The sequence below is a fragment of the Saprolegnia parasitica genome, assembly GCF_000151545.1.
Source record: "Saprolegnia parasitica CBS 223.65 unplaced genomic scaffold supercont2.61, whole genome shotgun sequence".
NCBI classification, from domain to species: domain Eukaryota; phylum Oomycota; class Saprolegniomycetes; order Saprolegniales; family Saprolegniaceae; genus Saprolegnia; species Saprolegnia parasitica.
Window position 1 is genome coordinate 22,580 of NW_012156455.1, and position 22,896 is coordinate 45,475.

General features: G+C 58.3%; 15 protein-coding genes and 1 pseudogene across 16 annotated transcripts; 8 read left to right on the top strand and 8 right to left on the bottom strand.

The window, feature by feature from the left end:
• Nucleotides 1–99: 99 nt before the first annotated feature.
• SPRG_11220 (hypothetical protein) lies at nucleotides 100–1,126 on the bottom strand. Its single transcript, XM_012350037.1, has one exon. The coding sequence runs from the start codon at nucleotides 1,112–1,114 to the stop codon at nucleotides 119–121; it is 996 nt and encodes a 331-aa protein (XP_012205427.1). The 5' UTR covers nucleotides 1,115–1,126; the 3' UTR covers nucleotides 100–118.
• An 872-nt stretch (nucleotides 1,127–1,998) lies between these two features.
• SPRG_11221 (hypothetical protein) lies at nucleotides 1,999–2,540 on the top strand (the record flags this gene model as incomplete). The annotated part of the gene is made up of 1 exon (XM_012350038.1): nucleotides 1,999–2,540. The coding sequence occupies one exon, from the start codon at nucleotides 1,999–2,001 to the stop codon at nucleotides 2,464–2,466; it is 468 nt and encodes a 155-aa protein (XP_012205428.1). The 3' UTR covers nucleotides 2,467–2,540.
• SPRG_11222 (hypothetical protein) lies at nucleotides 2,473–3,659 on the bottom strand. The gene is made up of 7 exons (XM_012350039.1): nucleotides 3,433–3,659; nucleotides 3,240–3,384; nucleotides 3,080–3,190; nucleotides 2,998–3,035; nucleotides 2,855–2,948; nucleotides 2,747–2,809; nucleotides 2,473–2,686 (listed from the first exon to the last, which is right to left on the bottom strand). Exons 1-7 carry the CDS (start codon nucleotides 3,646–3,648, stop codon nucleotides 2,499–2,501), a joined length of 855 nt encoding a protein of 284 aa, XP_012205429.1. The 5' UTR covers nucleotides 3,649–3,659; the 3' UTR covers nucleotides 2,473–2,498.
• Nucleotides 3,660–3,793: 134 nt separating this feature from the next.
• On the top strand, nucleotides 3,794–4,128 carry SPRG_11223 (hypothetical protein; the record flags this gene model as incomplete). Its single annotated transcript, XM_012350040.1, has 2 exons — nucleotides 3,794–3,855; nucleotides 3,903–4,128. The coding sequence occupies 2 exons, from the start codon at nucleotides 3,794–3,796 to the stop codon at nucleotides 4,126–4,128; spliced, it is 288 nt and encodes a 95-aa protein (XP_012205430.1).
• Nucleotides 4,129–4,331: 203 nt separating this feature from the next.
• Nucleotides 4,332–4,668, top strand: SPRG_21002 (hypothetical protein; the record flags this gene model as incomplete). Its single annotated transcript, XM_012350114.1, has 3 exons — nucleotides 4,332–4,373; nucleotides 4,426–4,495; nucleotides 4,541–4,668. Coding segments are annotated over 3 exons (240 nt in total), but the record flags the coding sequence as incomplete, so codon positions are not given.
• Nucleotides 4,669–4,962: 294 nt separating this feature from the next.
• On the top strand, nucleotides 4,963–5,574 carry SPRG_11224 (hypothetical protein; the record flags this gene model as incomplete). Its single annotated transcript, XM_012350041.1, has 2 exons — nucleotides 4,963–5,265; nucleotides 5,347–5,574. 2 exons carry the CDS (start codon nucleotides 4,963–4,965, stop codon nucleotides 5,572–5,574), a joined length of 531 nt encoding a protein of 176 aa, XP_012205431.1.
• A 690-nt stretch (nucleotides 5,575–6,264) lies between these two features.
• On the top strand, nucleotides 6,265–7,085 carry SPRG_11225 (hypothetical protein; the record flags this gene model as incomplete). Its single annotated transcript, XM_012350042.1, has 2 exons — nucleotides 6,265–6,667; nucleotides 6,694–7,085. The coding sequence occupies 2 exons, from the start codon at nucleotides 6,265–6,267 to the stop codon at nucleotides 7,083–7,085; spliced, it is 795 nt and encodes a 264-aa protein (XP_012205432.1).
• Nucleotides 7,086–7,781: 696 nt separating this feature from the next.
• Nucleotides 7,782–8,699, top strand: SPRG_11226 (hypothetical protein). The gene is made up of 3 exons (XM_012350043.1): nucleotides 7,782–7,880; nucleotides 7,931–8,026; nucleotides 8,073–8,699. The coding sequence occupies exons 1-3, from the start codon at nucleotides 7,829–7,831 to the stop codon at nucleotides 8,651–8,653; spliced, it is 729 nt and encodes a 242-aa protein (XP_012205433.1). The 5' UTR covers nucleotides 7,782–7,828; the 3' UTR covers nucleotides 8,654–8,699.
• A 15-nt stretch (nucleotides 8,700–8,714) lies between these two features.
• On the bottom strand, nucleotides 8,715–10,570 carry SPRG_11227 (hypothetical protein; annotated as a pseudogene; the record flags this gene model as incomplete). The annotated part of the gene is made up of 13 exons: nucleotides 8,715–8,885; nucleotides 8,930–9,016; nucleotides 9,065–9,179; nucleotides 9,236–9,290; nucleotides 9,335–9,400; nucleotides 9,443–9,478; nucleotides 9,530–9,583; nucleotides 9,611–9,790; nucleotides 9,838–10,050; nucleotides 10,099–10,172; nucleotides 10,228–10,315; nucleotides 10,365–10,481; nucleotides 10,526–10,570.
• Nucleotides 10,571–10,848: 278 nt separating this feature from the next.
• Nucleotides 10,849–11,181, bottom strand: SPRG_11228 (hypothetical protein; the record flags this gene model as incomplete). The annotated part of the gene is made up of 1 exon (XM_012350044.1): nucleotides 10,849–11,181. One exon carries the CDS (start codon nucleotides 11,179–11,181, stop codon nucleotides 10,849–10,851), a length of 333 nt encoding a protein of 110 aa, XP_012205434.1.
• A 345-nt stretch (nucleotides 11,182–11,526) lies between these two features.
• SPRG_11229 (hypothetical protein) lies at nucleotides 11,527–13,159 on the top strand (the record flags this gene model as incomplete). The annotated part of the gene is made up of 11 exons (XM_012350045.1): nucleotides 11,527–11,602; nucleotides 11,650–11,731; nucleotides 11,784–11,932; nucleotides 11,991–12,077; nucleotides 12,126–12,189; nucleotides 12,233–12,299; nucleotides 12,355–12,439; nucleotides 12,484–12,670; nucleotides 12,725–12,788; nucleotides 12,833–12,984; nucleotides 13,039–13,159. The coding sequence occupies 11 exons, from the start codon at nucleotides 11,527–11,529 to the stop codon at nucleotides 13,157–13,159; spliced, it is 1,134 nt and encodes a 377-aa protein (XP_012205435.1).
• A 48-nt stretch (nucleotides 13,160–13,207) lies between these two features.
• On the bottom strand, nucleotides 13,208–13,820 carry SPRG_11230 (ubiquitin-fold modifier-conjugating enzyme 1). Its single transcript, XM_012350046.1, has 6 exons — nucleotides 13,751–13,820; nucleotides 13,669–13,707; nucleotides 13,558–13,620; nucleotides 13,474–13,512; nucleotides 13,333–13,423; nucleotides 13,208–13,285 (listed from the first exon to the last, which is right to left on the bottom strand). The coding sequence occupies exons 1-6, from the start codon at nucleotides 13,807–13,809 to the stop codon at nucleotides 13,220–13,222; spliced, it is 357 nt and encodes a 118-aa protein (XP_012205436.1). The 5' UTR covers nucleotides 13,810–13,820; the 3' UTR covers nucleotides 13,208–13,219.
• Nucleotides 13,821–14,107: 287 nt separating this feature from the next.
• Nucleotides 14,108–16,743, bottom strand: SPRG_11231 (hypothetical protein). The gene is made up of 3 exons (XM_012350047.1): nucleotides 15,598–16,743; nucleotides 14,494–15,537; nucleotides 14,108–14,446 (listed from the first exon to the last, which is right to left on the bottom strand). Exons 1-3 carry the CDS (start codon nucleotides 16,732–16,734, stop codon nucleotides 14,174–14,176), a joined length of 2,454 nt encoding a protein of 817 aa, XP_012205437.1. The 5' UTR covers nucleotides 16,735–16,743; the 3' UTR covers nucleotides 14,108–14,173.
• A 618-nt stretch (nucleotides 16,744–17,361) lies between these two features.
• On the top strand, nucleotides 17,362–18,846 carry SPRG_11232 (hypothetical protein). The gene has a single exon (XM_012350048.1). It carries the CDS (start codon nucleotides 17,381–17,383, stop codon nucleotides 18,803–18,805), a length of 1,425 nt encoding a protein of 474 aa, XP_012205438.1. The 5' UTR covers nucleotides 17,362–17,380; the 3' UTR covers nucleotides 18,806–18,846.
• A 186-nt stretch (nucleotides 18,847–19,032) lies between these two features.
• On the bottom strand, nucleotides 19,033–19,747 carry SPRG_11233 (hypothetical protein; the record flags this gene model as incomplete). Its single annotated transcript, XM_012350049.1, has 3 exons — nucleotides 19,033–19,183; nucleotides 19,252–19,651; nucleotides 19,735–19,747. 3 exons carry the CDS (start codon nucleotides 19,745–19,747, stop codon nucleotides 19,033–19,035), a joined length of 564 nt encoding a protein of 187 aa, XP_012205439.1.
• Nucleotides 19,748–20,122: 375 nt separating this feature from the next.
• SPRG_11234 (hypothetical protein) lies at nucleotides 20,123–22,149 on the bottom strand (the record flags this gene model as incomplete). The annotated part of the gene is made up of 2 exons (XM_012350050.1): nucleotides 20,123–20,736; nucleotides 21,630–22,149. The coding sequence occupies 2 exons, from the start codon at nucleotides 22,147–22,149 to the stop codon at nucleotides 20,123–20,125; spliced, it is 1,134 nt and encodes a 377-aa protein (XP_012205440.1).
• Between the last annotated feature and the right edge of the window lie 747 nt (nucleotides 22,150–22,896).

Here is a 22,896-nt window from a genome sequence, read left to right on the forward strand (position 1 = left end):
GATTCGATCGTCGTCGTCGTGCGAGTAGCTCGCAAAACGAATCGGGTCGTCCAAGCTAATGCCTCCGCACGCGACGCGCGTCTCTTGTGTTGGCCAAAACAGGACAAATACGGGTAGATTAGACGATTTGAAGCATAATTTTGCCCACGTGGTCGCTCGACTCCATGAGCTGGTGCGCCGCCGTGGCCTCCGACAGCGGAAACGTCTTGTAGATGATGGGTTTGATCTGGCGCGACTCGAGAAGCGGCCAGACCGTGGCAAGCAGCTCCTTGGCGATCTGCGCTTTGAACGCAACGTTCCGCGACCGGAGACCCGACCCCGTGACGGTGAGCCGACGGCGGAGGAACTGGGAGAGATCGATGGGCGCCGACGCACCCCGCTGCAGCGCGATGATGACGAGGCGCCCGTCGTCCGCGAGACAGCTCATCTCGCGCGGCACGTAGTCGCCAGCCACCATGTCGAGAATGACGTCGACGCCGCGCCCGCCGGAAATCTCCTGGACGACCGCGGCAAAGTCTTCGGTGCGGTAGTTGATTGCGCGGTCGGCGCCGAGGGCCTCGCAGGCGCGGCACTTGTCGTCGCTGCCGGCCGTGACCCACACCGTGTGTCCGAGCTGCTTGGCGACTTGAATCGCAGTGACACCGATACCAGAGCTGCCACCCTGCACGAGGAGCGTCTCGCCAGCACTCAATCGCCCGCGCTGAAACACGTTGCTCCAGACGGTGAAGAACGTCTCGGGCAGCGACGCGGCCTCGACCATCGAGAAGCCTTGGGGCACGGGCAGGAGCACGTCGACGGCGGCCGTTGCGTACTCGGCGTAGCCACCGCCCGACAAGAGCGCGCACACTTGGTCCCCAATCTGAAAGCCCTTGAGGTCCGTGGCGGGCCCAGCCGCGACGATTTCGCCAGCGATGTCGAGGCCAAGAATGTCGGACGCGCCCGGCGGCGGCGGGTACTTGCCCTGGCGCTGGAGGATGTCGAGGCGGTTGAGGCCGGCAGCGTGGACCTTGATGAGGACCTCGCCGGTCGCAGGCTTCGGCTTCGGGGTCGGTCCTACGTTGAGGACAGTCGCGTCGCCGGGCGCTGAGATAAGGACAGCTTGCATGGTTGTCATGATGGATCGACTCCAAGAATGCCAAGCGCAGCCAGCGCCCCGTCAAAGATTTGCTGATCACAGCCGATTTCGGTTGCCATAACCGGACAACAAGAGCGGACAGCATATCCGGACAATGGAGGACGAAGTCTTCGGTCAGGTTCATGACAACTCTGTGCAGACTCCATGACCAGCCGAATGCTACCGTCGCCCGAAAAGAACGCGATTCTAGACATGACATAATCACCACCGTCGGATAGTCTGCCAGCAGCACCGCAGCACAAGCTGGCGTTGATCTATCGCAATGGAGTGGATCCTGCTACATCATGTTTGAAGAGCTCCAAGCGCCAAGATCAGTACCGGTACAGTAGCATGTCCTCCGGTACATGACACTATCGTCCATGATAGGTCCACCTAGCGTGCCATCCCAAGCACTTAAGCAACGCTCTGAGAGACGTGAAAATAAGGTTTTTGTTCAAACTACACAGTCGTCTCAAAGGGACGAAATCAAGCCTGGAGCAGATATAAAGTAAAGACCAGCAGCGTCCAAAGCTTCTTGGTGATTTTTAGAATGGCTGGCGGTATCTTTAGGGAGGCGACTGCCAAGATCGGCCGGTGTACCGGCAGAGTGCCAACGCCAAGTGCTCGTAGCACGAGTGTCGAGAGGGCACCCGCAATCGGTTTAGGAAAGAGGTCGCCTTGGAGCAAGCCCCTGCAACCACTTGTGCCGAGCTCTCGTGCAGCAATAGCACGCGATAGAGGGCGAGGTCTTTCGAGCGCGATAATCCCAACGCCCGGGAGGATTGGTACACGGTACACGGTACATGTTCCCCAACCGGATCATCCGTATACGCTCCCATTAACCGGTTGGGTGCTCGCGTGTTTTTATTCTGTTCATCGCAAGTATGGCCGACGCCCCGACGCCAAAGCCGCGGATCCAGTGGGACGAGGAGACGATTGCGCTCCATGATCTGGACCGCGGGACGCGCATGAAGATCAACGAGCCCAACACACCTTACCACTACTATGAGGCCGAGGAAGACCACGGCAGCGCCATCCCCGCCGTCATGACCGACGTCACGCTGCAGCTGCACAATGCGGACCCCGTGCACGCAGGGCCATCCAAGCCGGCTTCATTGGCGCCCATCTCGCCTGCGCGCAGCGCCTCGAATGGCTCGGAGCTCAAGTGGGACGAACTCGAGACCAAGCTCAAGGTGCAGGAGAAGCGAAGCGAGTGGGACTCGGACTCGGACTCGGCGTCGCCCAAGAAGAAGGACTTCTCCAAGAAGCGCAAGCAGCATTACAACGAGTACGAGATGATGAAGCAGTGGCGCCAGCAGCACCAGGACGACGGGGATGACGACGAAGAGTAAGAAACAGCGGTAATCAACCATGCGAATACATGTTAAAAATGACTCCCAAACTTGGTCCGGCCCGACATGGTGCACTTGGGCGCGGTCTTAAAGTTGGAGAGAACTTGCGTGCCCACCGCGGCTTGCTGCTTGTACGCGTTGGGGGCTGGACTCATCTCGTGGCTGCTGCGAGCGCCGACAGGCGCTTTGGAGCGACCAACGATCGAAAACGAGTAGGCCGCTACACGAAACAATAGGTGAGCTGACCCACGGCTCACCGAACAAGCAAGCAAGCATCTACCCGAGTTGTTCACTGTCGACACCACTTGACGACCAACGGCGACGTTGCCCGTGTTGTACTGACCTAAATGAAAGCTTAGTTTTGGTGCGCTAGCAAACCAGATCGGACCAGGGCCCACGTCTGCAGTGGACGACTCCGTGAGTGGCTTTCGGTTGACCTTCGAGAAGGATGACGCTGGTGCCGACCGGTTCGTCGAGCGCACCTACACGCCAATTGACCCTTGGACGCACACCACGGGAGAATGGACGTACGGCTTTGGAGCTAATGCTCTCGGGTGTGTCGTATGCACCTGCACGCAGCCATGAAGCAACATCTTTCTCCGACTCCTTGTACCTGGGCCTGGAGACTTTTTGGTCGGCTCGGCTGGCGTCGTCCATTTTTTGCCCAGCGAATAGTGGGGTGCGTTGGCCTCCTTCAGATTGACCACTTGGCTCGAGTAGTCGCCTACGCAACATCACGTAGCACCAACGCTACATTGGCGTCACCAGCCTACCAGGGCCAGGGCAACTGGCCGCCGACTTGAGGTCGGAAACAGATCCAAACTTTTCCCGGCCCGCCACCGAGCATGCTGGCGCCGTGCGCATCGTCGATAGCACGGGCTTTCCGAGAGACGTTGGCACTTGGTACGCGCCAGGTCCCTACAAGCCACATGCGTGAGTCGAGATGGGCGAGCGGTGGCGACGGACAGGCGACTTGGAGCCGTCCGAGTGGCCTTGGGCGCGGCTGCTACTGCCAAAGCACGTGGTTGGCGCGGTCCGCTTGCGCGAGTCGACCTGGTCGCCGCAAGACGACTTGATGTCATCGTAGGCTGTATGCAGCGGCGCCGCGCCGGCGCCCTTGTTGGGCGACTTGTTGGGCGACCGCGGGCTCGTGGCGTCGGCCTTGGCTGGGCTGTTGGACATGCTAATCGCAAACTTGACCTTTTTCGCTTCGGCCAGGACGCCATCTAAAAATAGACTGCAACTGGGCAAACGACGCGGATTGGTGGAGATTTTAGAATCCGGATAAACGTATCCGAACAACGATCCACTTTCCAATTTGCGCGCGATGGCCGAGCTCGGGACGCTCCACAAGCAGCACGCGCGGGTTCGCGACATCGTCGGCGCCATGTACGAGCAGGATGAGGAAGACCATGAGACCTACGGAGCCGAGGTAGATGCGACCGCCTAGCAGCCAAGGAGACTGCGCTGGACGAAGCAGCCCGGGGCATTCAAGCGCTTCGCGACGAGATGACCCAGCGCAAGGAAGAGTGGGCTGTGGAGAAGAAGAACATGGCGCGCGCGCTGGAGGACATGCGAGAAGCGACGGAGGAGAAGGACCGGCGATACGCCGAGCTCCAGCGCGAATGGGTACGATCGACCTCGAGCGCAAGATGGTGGTGACCTGTACGTGAGCGCAGCATACGGCGAGCGACCAGGTCGAAGCGCTTCAGCAAACCCTGCAAGAACGAGAAGCATACGTTGCCAAGATCGTCGCAGAACGGGTGCCATGTCGTCTCTATGATCGGGGTACGATGCTATTGCCTTGCCTAGGAAGCGTTCACGGCCATGACAGAAGATACCGCGACGCAGCATGAGGCGGCCTTGCAACGCTTTCGTACCAAGAAACAACAGCCTTGGAGCAGCTTGTACCATGATACCTACTCGTCCTCTTCGTTGATGCGCTAATGATCTCTGCAGGAGCAAGTGCGTGTGACATCCAAGTACTTGGACACATACACATCGGATCTGGCGAAGGCCGTGAACCAACGTAATTTACCTCCGTGAAAGATCTTCGTATAGAAGTGATGTGTAGTGTCCAAGGAAGTCCGATCCCTGGAAGAGGTCACTCGACATCAAGAATTGCTGTTGACCTTGTGGACCATGCGCAGAGTCAAGGAACGTGCGAAGCCATGCTGCTCGCTCAGAAAAACAAGACTGTGACCGATGCGACACCGCCAGGCGGTCGCCAAGAGATGGTGGATGGTCTCTGCGACCAAGTCGGTCGGCTTCAAAGCCAGAATATCGAGTACGAGACCACAGTGAGCCGGCTGGAAGAAGCGCTTGCGAAGGCGACGGATGAGACCGCGACATTGCAGACACAGCTCCTCGAACTGGTAGCAACGGATCATCTATTTCGAGCAAAGGACCACGTTTTTTTCGTAGCGCACACAGCTTGGAGCGCAGGCACAACTCGTTGCCAAGTACGAGGCGTCAAGCTTGTGCGGCACCCAAGCCATGGACTCGCTCCAGAGCTCCATTGCGCTCATTTGCGCAGAATACGACACCGAGCGCGGAGCTCTTTTGAAGCAAGTCGAGGACCTCTCGATGGCGTCGATTACTGGCGAACACGAGAAGCTCATCGAAATCGAAGAGATGCAGGCCAAGATCATGGACGCGGAGAACGCGCTTCGCGAGAAGGTGAAACACGTGGCCGAGCTCGAGGCAGCGCTTCACGCCAAGGAAGAGATGGAAAAGCGCGTGACGCAGCAGCAGCAGCCTGCGGACGAAGCCACCCAGCGGACCCAAGCCCCATCAACCGTCACCCCATGTGTTTCAGCATCTCTTGCTTCCAGCGGGGCGCTGTCGCCAGCGTTGACTGCAACCAGCACCGTCGCAGAGTTTCCCGTCGCAACCCAAACCGCAGCAGCGCGCGTGCCGGACGAGTGCCCGACGTGCCACGATGAACCGTTTGGTTTTATGGTGCGCTGCCAGCAGTGCAAGCAGCAGTTCCACGCCGGGTGCGTTCGCTCCAAACGCCAAAAGACGTCGCGTGCCGGCGTCTACGTCTTTGTGTGCGACGCGTGCGCGCCAAGTGCGTCCGGACCGGCAACTACCACGTCAGCATAAAAGATCGTGCACGCCAGCCTTGCGCGAAAACTTTGGGCTTCTCATTGATCGTATGCGACTGCGGGCATCCATAACACAAGCCTAATACGCCGATTGCCAGTGCGCACACTGAAATGCTTGGAATATCAGCGGCGGCGCTACCGACGCCACCGCGACTTTACACTTGGAAGATATACGGCTCTTCTACTGACCACGCCTCGTGCGCCAGCCTTGCTGCTTCTCGGCACCTGCTCGATACTGCTACTACGGCAACGAACTCTGCTGGTTCTTCCATAGAAGCCGCGCAGTAGCCGCGGCGCCATGGTTGGTGGCGAAGCATGCCTTCGGGTGCATCTTGGTACAGCGCCGCTGCGTTCATTGTCACGGTCTTCTTACGACTTGGCAAGAAATTCGCATTCACCAGCGTCTCCCGTAATGTATGACTCACGCCTCAACACCCCATTACACGTGCGGTCACAAACAGGCTTCGATCCGGATTCAGTCCGGATAACAAAGGGCAACCTGAACCGCGGCGTGTGATTGGGCCTTGCGTGTCATTGATTCAAGAAAACAAGACATTACTTGCATACGGGCCAATCACAGCGCAGAGGCCGGGCTTTTGGGCCAATGAAACGCCGAGAAAGGGCGCTTGCTGTAACACAGCCCGCAAAAAAATGAGCGCCGAGCAACATTGTCACTCTTGGAACGACGATGATGCTCTCGGACATCCTTGGCGACTCTGGCCGCGCCGCCCCCCGCAAGGCGCCCGTGCACCTCGACATCGATGCCCCGTACCCGTCCTGGTCGACGCCGTCGCCGTCGTCCTCTGTTATCTCTACCGGCACGACCGAAGACTCGAGTTCCGGCGATGAATTCGTGCACCAGCGCCGTTTTGCACCCACGACGGCCGCCAAGGCAGCGACGAAGAAGACCAAGACGCGCACCAAGGCCGACGAGCAGTCCAACAAGGAATTCCGCCGCGAGTACAAGAAGGAGTGGTACGAGAAGAACCGCGAGAAGGCGCTCGCCAAGATGAAAGAATACTACGAGCGCCGAAAGCAAGCCGGCACGCTCCATCGCCGCTCCAACAAGAAGAAGCCGCGCCGAGCGTCGAGTCGTCGCCGGCGTCGTCGTGCCAAGACGAGCCGATGACGATGTCGCCGAACGCGCACTGCGTGCCCGTGATGCCACGCCAGTCGACGATGCCAGCTCTATTTATCCACGAAGATCCCCGGACGACACAGTACTCGTCGCCACCCGTCTCGGCGCTCCGCCCGCCGTCGCGGTTCGGCGTGTATGACCACGCGCCGCAGTTCACGCCCATGCCCCACCACCACTACCACCAGCACCACCACGACACTCGTGCGTTCGAGTATACGCCTTACCACCCCCAGCAGCCCCAGGCGCTCCACCACCACCACCACCATCCTATGCACCAACAGCATCAACACCAGCAGCAACATCAACAACAACAACCTCCGCAGTCCGACAGTCACTTGAACCTGTTATGCCACGTCGCGCTCATGGACTAGCTACGCGTCTTGCATGTCACCACCACGAAATTCTCCCAACAACTCTAGACGTCCGTCTTCTGGACATATAATTACGTAGCCGTATCATCAAATCTAATATGTTAATAAGCACCACCCCACTATACTCGTCGAGCATGTTCTTGTTCTTGCAGGTTCGTGCGGGCCACGCGTTGGGCTCTGCATTGAAGCTTCGAGGCGCAGGTTTCCCTCGTCCGTCCCTAACGTTACTCACAAGTCGCGGGCGTCTCAAGTGGGTCCTGGCTTCAACGTGCGCTTCGGCCCGATGCACCCAAGTCGACTGCCGAGCGACGAGATGAATAATAATGAATCTTCATCTCGTCCGCACCGTCCTTGTCGCCTTCCCAAAGACATCACGCGCCGCCTGTCTTGGCGCACCAAGTAGCCAAGTGTTGTGCATCGAGCGCCGTTTCCAGGCCCATTGAAATGACATGGCGCACGCCGACCTCACTGCCCGTGGATAATCAATCGCTAGGCTGGCAGGTTCAACACGTAGGTTCTGCCGAGCGCATCGCTGATTGGCCAGGTGATGCGTACGAGACACTTTTGATAAACGAGTGTCCGGCTCGCGGATCTTAAAGGCGCGGCGCCTGTTCAAGATCCAGTTCCGCGAGCCCGCGCCGCCAGCTGCGAGTTCCGATTCCGCCGTCGGTTGTTCGGTAGCCATGGGCTGGCAAGCTCGTCCATACAAACTCTAGAGTACAGCAGCTCTCGAGACAGCCATCATGCAGCTCTGGCACGCCCTCGTCGTCGCCATCGCCGCCACCGACGCGACCCGTGCGTGCTTGCGCCACCTCATCGTTCTCGCTCACGCTGCCCGTGCGTAGAATGCCCCGCCAACATGCAGCCCGTGAGTGTCTTGGGCCTCGCCGAGGTGCAGTGCGTCGCGTCCACGCCGTGCTCTGGCATCTACGCCGCCGCCGGTGCGACCAATACGGACGACGACGTAAAGACTCATCGCGCTTCTAGGTACGCCGGTCGGGTCTTGCCCCGTGGGCACTTTTTGCAGCGTGTTTCCCGACAACGAGCTCGTCATGGTCATGCGCTGTGCGACCGACGGGTACCCCGGTGCCATCTCACTCAACGCCGACGGCAGCATGCGCCGCCCCACAACGTCCGCTCCCGGCACGACGCCACCGTCGACGGTGAGCCCAAGCGCCATTCCCACGCCTCTGCCCAGCCCGTCAACACCAAGAGCCACGACGCTGTCGCCAAATGCAACGACGTTCGCGCCGAACAGCAACCGCAGCACCGCGCCACCGCTGACCGAGCCGATTCTTGTGACACCCGAGCCGTCCTCGATTGTCATTCCTGGGCAACCAACGACCGCCCCGAACTCGGCCAACCAGTCGGCCGAGACGCCTGCCACCGACAGCGCGGGCATCGGCGCGTCTGCGATCATTGGGATTTGCATTGGCGCTGTGGCACTTGTGGCGATTGCCATCGGCGTCCGCGTCGTGCACGGGCAAAAGGAGCCGATGGCAGAGTCGACCGTCGAGGCCGCGGACGGGTATACGCTCACGCCTCGACGCCACGTCGTTCTGCTCTAAGTCGGACGACGCTGTACACTGTTCCGTAGTATATAATCCAGTCGACCTATTTGTTGTGCGTCTACAGGCTTGCGTAGTTGGCGACGAGCTGGTCGAGCCGCAAGAAGCACGACTCGAAAACTCGGCGTCAACGTTGTGCGCTGCATACTGGTGGACATACGCCTTGGAGGCGTACATGCAGTGGGCCTTCTCGACCATCCTCGAGAGCGGGCGCAGCATCGCCTGCGAGTTCCTAATTGGGCTCGTTGCCAAAAAGCCACCGCAATGAAAACGTACGAGACGAGTGCGGCCGCCTTGTCGTACTGACTAAAGGGTCGCGGAGAGGCAAAGACGTGGCTACTCGCATGTGCCCACGGTGCATACCTAAGTCCATCCACGCCCGTCATCGAATGAACAGCGATTGGCGCGTACATGCGTGGGTCGGCAAAGCTCTCGAGCGCCCGCGTGGCGACCGTTGCACTCTCGGGGCCGCGCAAGAACACGAGGTTCCCGATGCTTTGATTCACTTCTTTTCGTGGCGACGCCTCTACTTGTTGTCGTGAAACGGGGCACACAGGATGGATCCCAAGTCGTCATCGATACCTAGCGAGATGCCCCAGTTGATGCCTTCGTCGAGGCTGCAGTTGGCGATTTGCATCTAGTAGAGTAGGTGTTGGCGCACTCCACTCGTCTAGTGTGTACCTGGTGCAAGTGCTTGAGGATCCCCGACCACTGATGCGTGCTAAACTCACGGGACCGCCTCGAAAGCTACGACATTTCTCGTCATTTCGGATGTTGCGTCCGACGAACCTGCGGCACGAGCTTCGTGTCGAGGAGCTTGTAGCCCTAGGACCATCGTGTCAACTTTGCTCGGACAGAATTAAAGTGGCAACGCACGGGGTGTGCGCAGAGCTCGCGCAAGATGGTTGGCAGCATGCACGCGGAGCGCGCCTATCGTTTGCGCGCCTGGATTGATACCTTGATACTATTTCTTTTCTCACGCCGTACACCGGCAGCAGTAGCAGGCAGCAAGATGGACGCAATGTGATTCGCAAGCACGTGGTTCATCTGGTCGAGCGACGGTTTGGGGATCGTGAGCAGCTTCTGGCACGCGCGGTCAGCCATGTCGTTCTGTAGCAAGAGAATCCCGTCCGACGACTAGCTTTCTTGCGTTAGACCAAAAGCATCGAGATCGGATCGAGCACCTCGGAGAGGCACGCCATGGTGAGCAGTGTGTTGTAGTTCTGCACGATGATCTCGCCGGCGTCGTAGGGCCAAATGACCGTGTGGAGGCGATGCGCCGTCGGAAAGTGGTCGTGGAGAAGGTCTGCGACGAACGAACCCAGTCCAGAGCCCGTGCCACCGGCAAGGCTCTGGATTGCGTGAAAGCCCTTGAAGTAATCGCAGTGCTCGACCTCCTACGTCACAACGTTGGTTGCAGCGAGGCTCGAGGTGAGAGGACGTACGCGCTGGAGAACCTCGAGAATGGCCTCGGCGCTAGCTGCTCCGTGCACCGTGTAGCCGTGCGCCCAGTTGTTGCCTAGTACCAGAGGGCACTCGCGACGATTACAGTGTGCGATCGACATGCAGCGTACCCGAGCCGCTTTGGTGGCACACGCTGTTGTTGCGGTCGTACTGCCAGCGCCCCGTCGCTGCCGCACGATCCTGGCATTGCGCGACCACCTACGCTCGTGTTGGGATGAGGCGCGCGTCTCGATGGGTCGTCGCCGACCTTGGGCTCCATGTCGATGAGCACTGCCCGCGCCGTGGGCGACGGACCGCGGAAGAAGATGTCCATCTCCAGCGGCGCCTCGAGCTCGGTCGCTAGCTTGTCAAAGAGCGCGTAGCCCTACGGTGTATGAGTGCCACTCGTCGCAGCGAGCAGCGACTGACGAGCTGGTTGCCGCATTGCCCGAGCTGCAGCGTCACGATCGACATGGTGCTGGGACAAACGGCTCTCCGATTTCGGACACGTTTTTAGCCCAAATAATGGGTTAAATGGGTGGGTTCTTAGAAATAACGCGGGTTCAACGGTTTAACGTCGTTTACCTCGAACCAACGTGTTGCGATCTTCCAACGCTTTCTGTCAAATCGAGTCCATCGAGCACGTGCATGCCACACTCGGGTGGACGTAGCAGCTAGCGCGTGATAGACACCATAATCAATGTTATCCTGTTGTTGCATGCGTAGCCTAACAATCCTAATAAGGTGACTCCTCATGCCATCAAGGCAGCGTGGCAAAGCAGTGCCAGCGGGGACGAGCTGGCGTCGTGTCCTTCGATGGCCGCTTTGCGCTCGAGTCGCTTTTGCTTGATGGCGTCGCGGTTTCGGCGGTACCATTCTTGCTTGTACTCACGCTGCCGGTCGCGGTGCTTGTGCCGGTACGCTTTCATCTGTTGCAGTCGCTTCGCTCGGTTCTTGGCGTCGTAGCCGCGCTGCTTCTGGAGGCGCTCGCACCGGTGCTTTTGGTACCACTCGCGCTCGAGTTCGCGCCGCCGGAGCGTCTTATGGAGCGCGACATCGCATTGAAGGCCGTCGTCGCTGGCCATTGAGCCTTTTTGTCAACTGAATATCGGTTGCAGCCGATTTTTGCGATCTTAAAACGGATCAAAACGCTGTTGCCGATGCATGTCAAACCGCCGTCGATCGTTCTTTTAGTCGATTTCTTTGTTCTTTTAATCCAATTCGTTGTTCTTCAAGTCTGCCCATCCGTGCTTCTACTCGCGGGGCGTCGTTCGAGGTGGCGGTCGCACCACGACGACCGACAGGACAGACAGGGCGGTGGCGAACGCGTCGTATCGATGGTAGATGGTACGCGGGCGTCGGTTCTTTTAGTCTTTCTTTTATACATTAAAGAACCGTCTCGAAACGACACCGCGCAGTTCTAAGAAGGGATGAAACGCTGGCCGTACCTCGCACTCTTCTTCGCCAACGCGGTCGTGGCCGCGCTGCTGGCGACCTATGGACAAGGTTGTCCATGAATTGAATGACAATTGGCAATGACAATATGCCACTAGACCTGCTGGAGCTGTCGCCAGCGATCGGCCGCTGCGATCGGCACGCGAACGCCCACTGCCTTGGCCAGCAAACCATCTACCGGTACTGCACCTCTTCATGGTCCTCGAGCGACAAGAATCGCGTCTCGTGCTAGCGCAAGTGCGACGATCTCGGCCTTCTTCCTTCTGCTCATGCTGCTGAGTGTGCTCTACGAGCGCCGCGCGTTCCGGAGCCGCCTCGTGCTGGGCTGCCAACTGCCCATGTACCTCGGCGCACTCACCGGCGCCTTCTTCCTGCCCAACGGTACGCCGCCATCCTCCTCCTCCTGCTCTACGAGGACGACGGCGTGCGGTTATCATAGAGGTGTTTGACGCCTACGCCTACCTTGCGGCCGTGCTCTCGGGCATCTTTATCCTCATGCAAATCGTGATCCTCCTCGACTGCGTCTGTACGAAGCCTCTGATGCGATTCGACCGACACGTTTGCGTGCGAGTAGACCACGTGCGGGACAGCCTCCTCGACCGGCTGCAGGACCCCAAAGCGCCCCGATCGTGTCTCTGGTACGCCGTTGAAACAATCGTTCGTTTCTGCATCGGTGGCTAGGCCGTGCGTCTACCTCGGACTCTCGCTCACAGGCCTGGGCTTGGCCACGCTCGGTCTCGTCGTTCTGGTGCGTCGTACTATTACAATCTGAAGCGAGGAGGCGTGACATGTGGTGTGGCTAGTTTTATTACTACGCCGCGTCGCCCCTCGGACTCGGCTTTCTCATCGTGACTTGTGTGTCGATTCTGGTCGTTGTGCCTCTCAGCGGTAGCTTGGCACGATCTTTTTCTCGCCAAGAAACCTTGGAGTAGTGGCGGATCGGGTTGGCGCGGGCCTCTTACCGCCAGCCGCCATCGCGCTCTACCTCGTGTACCTTCTCTGGCAGGCGCTGCTCATGCTCCCCGACTTTGAACCTGCCTTTCTCCAAGGCGAGAGCCGAGCCAGCACCATCTCGATTCCAAGCACCATCATTGCAGCACTGACCGACTCCTACACAGGGTACTACTCCATGCCGATACTTAGTACGCTGCATGTGTAAACGATGAGATGCAGGTGGCGAACGTCCTGTGCTGCGTCATCTCTCTTCCGCTTGGAGCTCCCCGAAGCCCAAACAGAGGTTCTATGTATCTCATCGAAGCATCTCTCAACAGCGTGGAGTAGACTGCGCTGGATGCCGTTGGCGCCGAAGCCGGCCGCAATGTCGTCGACATTGAACCGCAGATCGTTGCGCCGAGCTGGCAGTTCCACTGCATCCTGCTCTTCAGCGGTCTCTACATGGCCATGGCGCTCACCAACTGGGGCGTCGGCGCAGGGTATTATCCGTTTTGTTTCAAGTTGATACAATCTGATGATGGGCGTGCTGTTAGAAAGAGTGACACGCAGCGCGTGAGCATGTGGGTTCAAATTGCATCGCAGTGGGCGACGACACTGCTTTTTACGTGGACGCTCATCGCACCGGTCGTGCTTCCCGATCGCGATTTCTCCTAGTAACTCGATCAACATGTTGGTATGCATGCTTCAAGCAAGAGGCGTGAGATGGCTCGTGCACTAGACGGGCGAGATCACGCCCCGCTCAATGAGGTCGGGCACTTCGGCGGCCAGCCACGGAGCGAGCTACATGCGATGTGTTGATGCGCTGGAGACAAGAGGATGCGACGTACGCCCAGGGCGAGCGCGTGGGCGATGCCAAACCGGGGTACATTGCGCTGCCAGAGCGGCTGAAAGTGGATCGTGAGGCAGATCTTGCCGCCGCTACCGTCGCCTTTAGACCAGACTATTGTACAGATAGATGGAAGACATACCGGTACATCTTGGCCGTCTTGCCATCCAGCTCGGGCAAGCTACCATGCCAGAAAGTGTCTGCGAACATGGTATCTAGGCCGCACCAGATCTCGGGGTTGGTCACAGGGTACGTGGCTGGGATCTCAAACTCCATCTCAAACTCATACCTAAACCAATAGTACGGGCCGACTGTCGCGACGAAAACAAGATCGCACCGCAGGCCGTTGTGGAACGACCAGCACGTGCCCGTCCAGCTACATGGTCCATGAGGTCTTCTGCATGCAGCCAGCCATGTACCGTGTGCCATTGGCGTTGGACGAGATCGTAAACCAGTCGTTGTCCGCAGCCTTGTTCATTTGCACATACTACCATCGCAGCATGAGCCGAGGTAGCCTCGCATGGCCTGCCTGGATGAGCGCCGTGTACTCTTCCTTGAGGCGCGCGATCCATGCGTCGCCATCGCGCGGGCCCGCGCGCGTCGCCAGCAGCGGCAGCTTCTGCACCGTGCGCTTCGTCCCATCGTCGATCGGCGCGTCCATGCTTATTGCGATCTGCCAGCGTATCCGGATATCATTTCCGGAAATGAGGCTAAACGCACGCCACGTTTCCATGGTGTCGCCCGATATGCAACAGCCAAAATGTCCAATGGATGCGCTGAAAGATATAGCGTGGGGTGTAGTATTATGGGCGTATGCAATCGAGGAGGAGGATGGAGGCGGACTACATCATGCGGATTTCGAGCTGGTTGAGGCGCTCGTTGGTGCCAATCGGAAGGCGGACGTTGATCATGCCGGTGAACGACACGACGGCCTTGGCCTTGGCGCGGAGCTGCTGGCACATTTGCTTTTGCGTCTCGAGGTCCGAGATCGACTGTTTCCAGCGCTTCATCTCTTCGACGAGGCACTCCATGTACCCAAGCAGGACAAGGTGCAAGTTGCGCTGCACTTGGGCGTCAAGGTCCGCGAACCGATCCGCGCTCGCCTGTTCGCTGCCCTAAACACCGCGATCACGACCAATTCCAAGAGACGAGGTCACCATACCGGCGCCGGCACGATTGCAAGCGCCTCGACAAACGCGAGGCCATCGCTGTACTTTTTCTCCTCGAGGATCTCGAGGAAGAGCCCAAAGTTCATGAGCGTCTGGAACGCATGCGCGGCGACGCGGGCTTGGTTGAGCACGATCTCGAGAGCCCACGCCGACCGAAGCCACGTGTCGGCAAACGACCGCGCGTGGTTGAGCCAGTTCTGGCGGTCCGGCGTCGAGAGCGTTGCCGCCAGCTGCGCGTTCAGCAGCACCATGGTGCTCTGGACGTCGCCCGCCAGCGTGAGGAGCTTGAGCGCGTCCGACGGTCGACCTTGGTCGGTCGCCATGTGCGACGTGTAGAGCACGATGTCGCGGACCTCGTTGCGGTCGAGGTACTGGTCGAGTGCGCCGGGCGTTCGGGACGCGTCCGAGGGGTGCGTCGTGCCGCCAAGGACCTCGAACGCCAGCGTATCGAGAAGCAGCGTCGCACTCAAGAGACGGCGGTCGTCGATCGACTGGTGGCAGGCAATGTACATGGCCGCTTCCTGCGGGTTGGAGCGCTGGAACGAGTGCACGTACTGCCGCAGGAGGCGCGTAAAGAGGCTGTGGTTGGGGAAGAGGCCGACGTGGTGGAGCGCCAAGGCAAAGTGGACGGCCTCGACAAGGTAGCCTTTCGCCGCGAGCGACTCGACCGCCGTGTCAAACTGGCCGCAGACGAGCAGGAGGCGCACGTACTCGAAGACGCCCGAGATCGTCGTGTGGTTGAAATCGGACGGCGACACAAGCGTCACGACCTTGGACGCGATCGCACTCGGCGAGGCTTCCGACGCGTGGGCAAACCACTGCAGCTGCCACAAAAAGTCCTCAATGTTCTCCATGACGCCGGCCTGGCGCGCAAAGGCGTCGTGGAAGCTCAAGAGGTTCAACACGGCAACTTGAAACTTGTCGACGGCCGGGTCGACGGCAAGGAGGAGCGTCGCCAGGTGATCGCACTCGTCCCGCATCGCGGCCTTGGTCGGTGCCGGCACAGGCTGCTTCTTGAGAAGGCTCTGCAGCGCGTTCTGTACAGAGAGTAGTGTGACGCGACCGAAGAACAGAAAGAACAGGTGTGTAGATGGTACCTGGACGTGTTGGAGGAGCTTGGTCGACGCTGGCGCCTTGCTCAGAGCTTCGTCGACAAGCGACAGCGCATCGTTGAGAATGCCTGTCCGAAGGCAATAGTAGACGTCGCTCCAGAGACTGGTCTGGCGCAGGACATGGCGCGTGTACGTCTGCACAAGCGCCTTGACGCCGGGGACGCCGCCACGCGGCGCCTGCTCCTGGCGAATTCGGCTCTCGATGAAGAGGCGGTACCGGAGCTCAAAGTGCGTCTGTGCGCCGCCTGCGAGCGACTGGAGCAAGGACGCGTCCTGCGACGCAAACGCCGACTGGAGCGAGAGCTTGGCCGGCGCGCCCCGTTCAAAGTTGACCATGTGACGAAGGAGCTCCCAGCTGCAGAGCGTCTCTTGTTCGAGCGTCGATGCGGATGCCTGCGCCACAAGGCTCTGTGCGCTCGTCTCGAACGCCTGGAAGACATCACCCGACGTTGCAGCCGCGCGGGGCACGAGCTTCTGCGTGACCGTCGCGTAGACCTTCATCGCCTCCGTCATCGTGCTCGGGACGTTCTGAAGAGGCGCCGGCATCGGCGTGGCCGTGAGCCCGACGACAGACGGAGGCACGGACGTCGACGGCGACGGGCGAGGGTACGCAAGTGGCGCCTGTCGGCCTTGCAGGTACGCCATGAGCTTCGTCTTGGACGTCTGGAACTCGTCGTGGAGCGTGTTGAGCGCGTTCTGCTGCGCGGCCCGGGTTGTCGCCGCCATGGTCTCTTCGATCGCCGTCACAACGATCATGTCGTGGTGGTGACGCAGGAATCCGTCAAGGTCGCTCACACCGACGAGCGTGTCCCGCGGCTCGTACGCTGCCTTGAGCTCGCTCTGGCGGAGCTCGCGGCTAAGCTTCTCGGCGTCAAAGCCCCGGCCTGCCAAGAGGAACTGCGCCTTGTTGCTCGAGGAGGCGGCGTCGGCCGGTGGGCCCGCCAGCGACTTGGCGCTCGTGACCGCGTGAAGCTGATCGAGGCTGCGCTGGAGGGAGGGGAGCTGCTCCATGCCCCGCGTGAGCTGCAGCGAGTTCTGGTACAAGCTCTCGAAGTCGAGCTTGGGCTTCTTGGACGCATGCTCGGCCGCGCCCGGAGCCTCGCTCCGCGTCGTCGTACTCATGGGTTGGCTGGCAGGGATTTTATATGGCCGCAATTGAAAACAATGGTTTTTAGCCAATCATATCGAGCCAAAGCCCACATACGACATCCGATTGGCCAAAATCGTACGTCGGGGTCGTTTTACGTATGCGGATCCGGATACCACAACGATCTTGGTGCGTTCAGGACCTCCACGTTGGTCGTCGCCACCCAGCGGATTGCTACCCGCAGCACACATTGGCAGTGGCGCATCATGTCAGCATGTGTCAATATCATCCATCTCTGCAAGACAATATTGCGCGCGGACAGAAGTTTGTCTCGGCCAGCGCCCGGAAATCGTCCTACAATTCTACCGGTCCACTGCGCCGGTATGCAACGTCTGCTGGGCTAAGAACTCTCAACATACGTCGGGCCCCAATGGTCGGGCCCCTTGACGCTTGCTACCATAAAAAGTACCCGTCATGGAGGCAACTTGTCGGAATCGTTGGGTGTCGAAATCTTCGAAGGTTGAAGTTGGTTCGCGCCTTCTTGAACCGACGCGCTTGGATCGGGCCCTCTCGGGCCTTGTATGCGTCCAATCACTTGTTCGATTCGAACACGGCCATCCGCGATACCTTTTGGTCACGTCCCTTCTGCATGCACTCGCGCATTCGCCGTCTGCTGGAGCCATGGCGTCGCCGTTCTTGACGGTCGAAGACATCAAAATGTGCTTTTCTATCTTTTGCTGCGTCTGCGGCGTCGGGTCCCTCGGCCTTGCCGGCAACTATGCGAGCGCTGGCTACGCGTGGGCGACAGCCGCCTTTGTCTTTATGGCCGTCGCCAACACGTACGCCACGTGGTGCATCTCCAAGGTGCTTCTTGTCGCGCCGCGCAGCGTGTTTACCTTTGGCGACTTGGGCGAGTGGTGCCTCGGCGTGCCCGGCCGATATGTCACCATCATCTCGCAGTGCCTCTTCTGCACGCTGCTGCCGATCGTGTTTCTGGTCCTCGGCGGGTCGCTGCTCGTGATTCTCTTCCCAAACTCGTTTTCGCACACGACGTGGATCGTCTTGATGGCCATTACGCTGCTGCCGATTTGCCTCGTGCCGACGATGAAGGAGGGCGCGGGCATGGCGGCGGCCGGCTGCTTGGGCACGGTCTTCGCCGACTCGATCGCTCTCTACCTCCTCATCGTCAACATGCACGACGTCAACTCGAGTGGCGTCTCGCCGCCGTCGCCGGCCGTCGACTTTAAGAGCGTCACGACAGTCTTTGGGAATCTCGCACTCGCCTACGGCGCGTGCATCATCATTCCAACGCTGCAGCACGAACACTCGCAACCCGAGCGCATGCCGCGGCTCATTTTGGTGGCCCAGACGCTGATCTCGGTGTTTTTTTTCCTCGTCTCGGTGCTCGGTGTCTTCTCGACGGGCTGCCAAACCCCCGGCAACCTCCTCTTTGCGATTGCGAGCCCCAACCTCGGCTTCACGGCGGACCGCGGCCTCGTGATCCTCAGCTTTATCTTTATGCAGCTGCACGTCACGATCGCGTTCTCGGTCATTTTCTTCCCCGTCTTCCAGATCCTCGAGCGCCTCTTCTTGGGCCTGCACGGAGACGCGCCGCGGACGTCGACGGCGCACAACCTCATCATGGAGACACCCGTTCTCGACGGGCTCCAAGGCACCGGGTTTGGCGACGACAAGGTCCACCGCGAAGTCATCGATGCGTACGCGGCGCCCGGCGCGTACCTCAAAGCCGCCATCTTGCGCACCATCATGGTCTGCGTCTGCGTCATCATCGCGGTGGCGTGGAAGGACCACCTGGGCGCGCTCATGGATTTCGTCGGCGCGTCGACGTCGTCGCTCATCAACATGATCCTCCCGATCCTCTTTTACCTCAAGACGTTTTGGCCCACCGTCTCGGTCGGCGAAAAGGTCTTTGCGGTGCTTTGCATTGCGATCTCGTGCTTTCTCGCCGTGTACGTCTCGATCCAAACCGGCCAAGAGCTGTTCGCGCCTGAGGCTGCCAACCCCGCGATCCTTTTCCCGAAGTGCCCCGCCGAATACCAGCGAGTTGTCTTTACCAACACGAGCTACTACGCCCGCCCGTTGTAGATGTAGAGAATATCCTGGCTCTACATATGACTGTTTTGTTCTACTTTCGATCGTTGAAACTCGAGTGATCGCCGCGGTGGTTCCGATGCCGTTGTCACGAGTAACACGATTCGTGCGCCTACGGTCCACCTTGAGTCTACGGCATCCAAATGTCCATGCATTACTACTTGATAGACCGATATTTGACTATTTGCAAAGTGCTCCAAAACAGTACAGGATGACAAGCATTACACGTCCTCGTCGTCGACCTCGGGCAGTGGCGCGTTCATGGCTGCGACGTAGTCGACCTCGAGACGGGCAAGCATCGATGCATCCAACTCGAGCGCTGGGGGATGGATCGCGATTGCATCGGTAAACCTCACTTTCGTCGCCAACGAGCTTGCGCACGAGATGGCAAAAAGGTTTGTCAAGTTGGTGGTTGAGCCTTGACGGAAATGTCATAGTACTTCAGGTTCTTCTGGCGGTGGAACGTGATCTGCTTGGGCTTGACCTCGCGGTGCTGGACGGCGTCGACCTTGTTGCCACAGAGCACGATCGGAATGTTCTCGCTGACGCGGACAACGTCCAGGCGCCAATTGGGTACGTTCGTGTACGAGAGGCGCGACGTGACGTCAAAGATGATGATTGCGCCATGGGCGCCGAGGTAAAAGCTGTCGCGGCAGCTCTGACCGGCAATGTCCCAGCAGTTGAGCCGCACCGGTCCAAAAATGGCCTCGAATCGGAGCGTGTGGGCTTCGATATTGGGCGTGGCGGTGTACCCCTCCTTGAACTCGCCTGCCAAGTGGCGCTGCAGGAGCGCCGATTTGCCGACGCCGCCATCGCCAACGACGAGCAGCTTGAACTCCGCTACTGGCTACATGCTCGATCCTTGAGGAATCGACTCGAAATGAATTGTGATTGGAATTTAACGGACAATTTGAAAAACGCACCAAGATGCGGCATCTGATTGATGGTCTCGTTTGCAGACAATATGTCCAATAGAGAATGATGGTCTAATGTCCAACTTCGATGCTATCAAGAACCGTATGGGTCGTCTTGGTTGACGCTCACGGAGTCCATACGACACAGCTGCAAGTAGCAAATTTACGCGTATTGAAAGTATTAATACCTCTACCTGGAGGCACATGCATCGAACATCAAGACATCTGAAGACAAGGAGTGACATACGCGATAAGCTAAACTCTATGGAAGCGAAGGTTTTGTCAACACGATTTCAATACTAGTACGTCGCACGTCTAAATGAACATGTACCACGTAGTATGCAGTTTGATCCTCTCAGCTTGGATTATTAGACTATCAACCCTTTCCGGTTGTTAGCTAAAGGTCGTCGTTGTCGTCGGGAAGCGGTGCCATCGCGGCTGCAAAGATTTCGGCTTCCAGAGCAGCGATTTGCACCGGATCCATGACGATTGGCATTGGAGGGTAATCGCGCGCGATCTCAATGAATTCCACGTTGTCGTCTCCAGCGAGCTTGCGCGCGAGCCAGAGAAAAGGCGCCTCAATGTTGTAGTTGGCCTTGACCGACATCTCGACATACTTGAGATTCTTCTCACAGTGAAAAGTGATTTGCTTGACATTGTGCCGCTCGACGTCGACCTTGTTGCCGCAGAGTACGATCGGAATGTTCTCGCAGACGCGGCGAATAGCGCGATACCAGTGAGGCACATTTTTGTACGAGACACGCGACGTGACGTCAAACATGATGATCGCGCACTGGGCGTCAGCGTAGTGGTCATCGTGAGAGCCCTGGCCAGCAAAGTCCCAGCAGTTGAACTTGATTGGGCCAAAGTTGGTGTCAAACTGGAGCGGGTGGACCTCGATGCCGAGCGTGGCGATGTACCTCTTCTTAAACTCGCCCGTCACATGACGTTGTAGGAACGTCGACTTGCCGACGCCGCTATCGCCAACGACGAGGAGCTTGATTTCCGGTACTAGTACACGATATGAATATCTCATATTTTGATCCAGCCAATTCATGATGGATATGGTGGAAGGAAATTCTAAAATGTAAGAGACCTGTGTACAGGACGCATCTGATTATGAGCATTGATTACTTGTTTTGTTGCGTAGTGAATGATGGTACTTTTCACAATAGCAAAATAGTCTACTTACCGGGATTACCACTATGGGTTTCTTTTCCATTTGACCCATTGGTCCTACCAATGCAAGTTGCGTTCGACTGGAGTACGGTAGCCGTGCGAAGATACAATTGCAGGGGCTTGGACAGTGTACATGGTAGTTGTAGGTCTGACCTATCCCTTTACATTGGAGCCGCACGCGACTCTTCTTACATGCCACTTTTGGTAGCCATCGGAATCGTTCCCATGGCTCACTTCATCTTGAAGGACTCCCGGCGCGGGAGGGTTAGCTTTAGTGGTATAAGTCCGATGCAACTGCCGGCTTCACGAGAGACGACTTCCCCTCGCTGTTGTTTGAGCTTGCACCGCGAACGCTTTTGACAAAATATACGCAAGTCTCGAAACCTCTCTCGCAAAATGAAAAAGAACAAGTCGCTGGGCGCCCGACGAGTTGCAGCGGGCCAGCGAAGATGGGTTTCATCGTCGACTATCTGCCCATTGAGATTTGACCTCGATCGAGTGGAAGAAGAAGCGCGTCAAGTACGACAAGGCGCTGCGAGAAGAAGAAGCGGGTTGTGCATGCTTTGATTGTTGGGTGCGATCAAGTTGTTATGATAAAAGCTAAATGTCGTCGTCCTCATCGGGAAGAGGCATGCTTTTGGCCCACAGTGCGTCGGCCTCGAGTCGGGCGATTGCTTCTGGGCCACAATCTATTAGCTCAAAACAAGGGTCTCTGCTAACCTGACCAAAAGTCAAGTTGTCGTCTCCAGCGAGCTTGCGTGCGAGGTAGAGGAAGGGCATCTCCAACGCCACGGAGGTCTTGGCCGAAATCTCGCAGTACGGAAGGTTCTTCTTGCGATGAAATGCGATTTGCTTGCCTTGTACGTTGCGGGTCATGGCGTCGATCTTGCTGCCACAGAGCACGATCGGGATGTCCTCGCAGACGCGGACAATGTCGCGATGCCAGCACGGGACGTTCTTGTACGAGATGCGCGACGTGACGTCAAACATGATGATCGCGCACTGGGCGCCAACGTAGTAGCCGTCACGAAGGCCGCCAAACCTCTCCTGACCGGCAATGTCCCAGCAGTTGAACTTCATTTCGCCAAAGTTGGTATCAAACAAAAGCGGGTGGACCGCGACGCCAAGCGTAGCAACGTCATCGTTCGTGTCGAACTGACCTGTCAAGTGGCGCTTGATCAGCGCCGATTTGCCAACGCCCCCGTCGCCAACGAGAAGAAGCTTGAACTCGGGTGTGTGGCTCATCGTAGCCTGTCAACTTCTGGTGCAAGGTCAAGTTTCTGAATGACGGGCCTAGCTAACCTCAATGCACATGGGATCCAAAATTGCAGATTCTGTTGCGCCACCAATCACAGCGACGTTTTCTGCAGCCGACATCCGACCAACGCTGTGGACAGGCGCATGTCCACCGTCACTCACTTGGTTCGTGCACCCACAACAGCCACACCGTACGTGATGGTCGCCTTGTGGGCGAATCAATTGATAAAAGCTCGATCCATAGTCCATAGAAGCGTTCGATGCCTTCTTTGACTACGTGGTGTACTCCCTCATTTCATGGCTCTGGGTGGTCGGTATAAATGCGAACGTTATTAATAAATGCTTAAATATAGTCGTCCTCGTCAGGTAAAGCCACGTTTCTCGCGGCCGCATAGTCGGCTTCAAAGGCGGCCAGCAGCCTCGCATCCATGACGAGGTCCGACATGTAGCAGCAGCAGGCGGCGGGCGGGTCCACAAACATCACGTTGTCGTCCTCGAAAACCTTGCGCGCGAGCCAGAGAAAAGGCGCCTCAATGTTGTAGTTGGCCTTGACCGACATCTCGACATACTTAAGATTCTTCTCACGGTGAAAAGTGATGTGCTTGACATTGTGCCGCTCGACGTCGACCTTGTTGCCGCAGAGTAGGATCGGAATGTTCTCGCAGACGCGGCGAATAGCGCGATACCAGTGAGGCACATTTTTGTACGAGACACGCGACGTGACGTCAAACATGA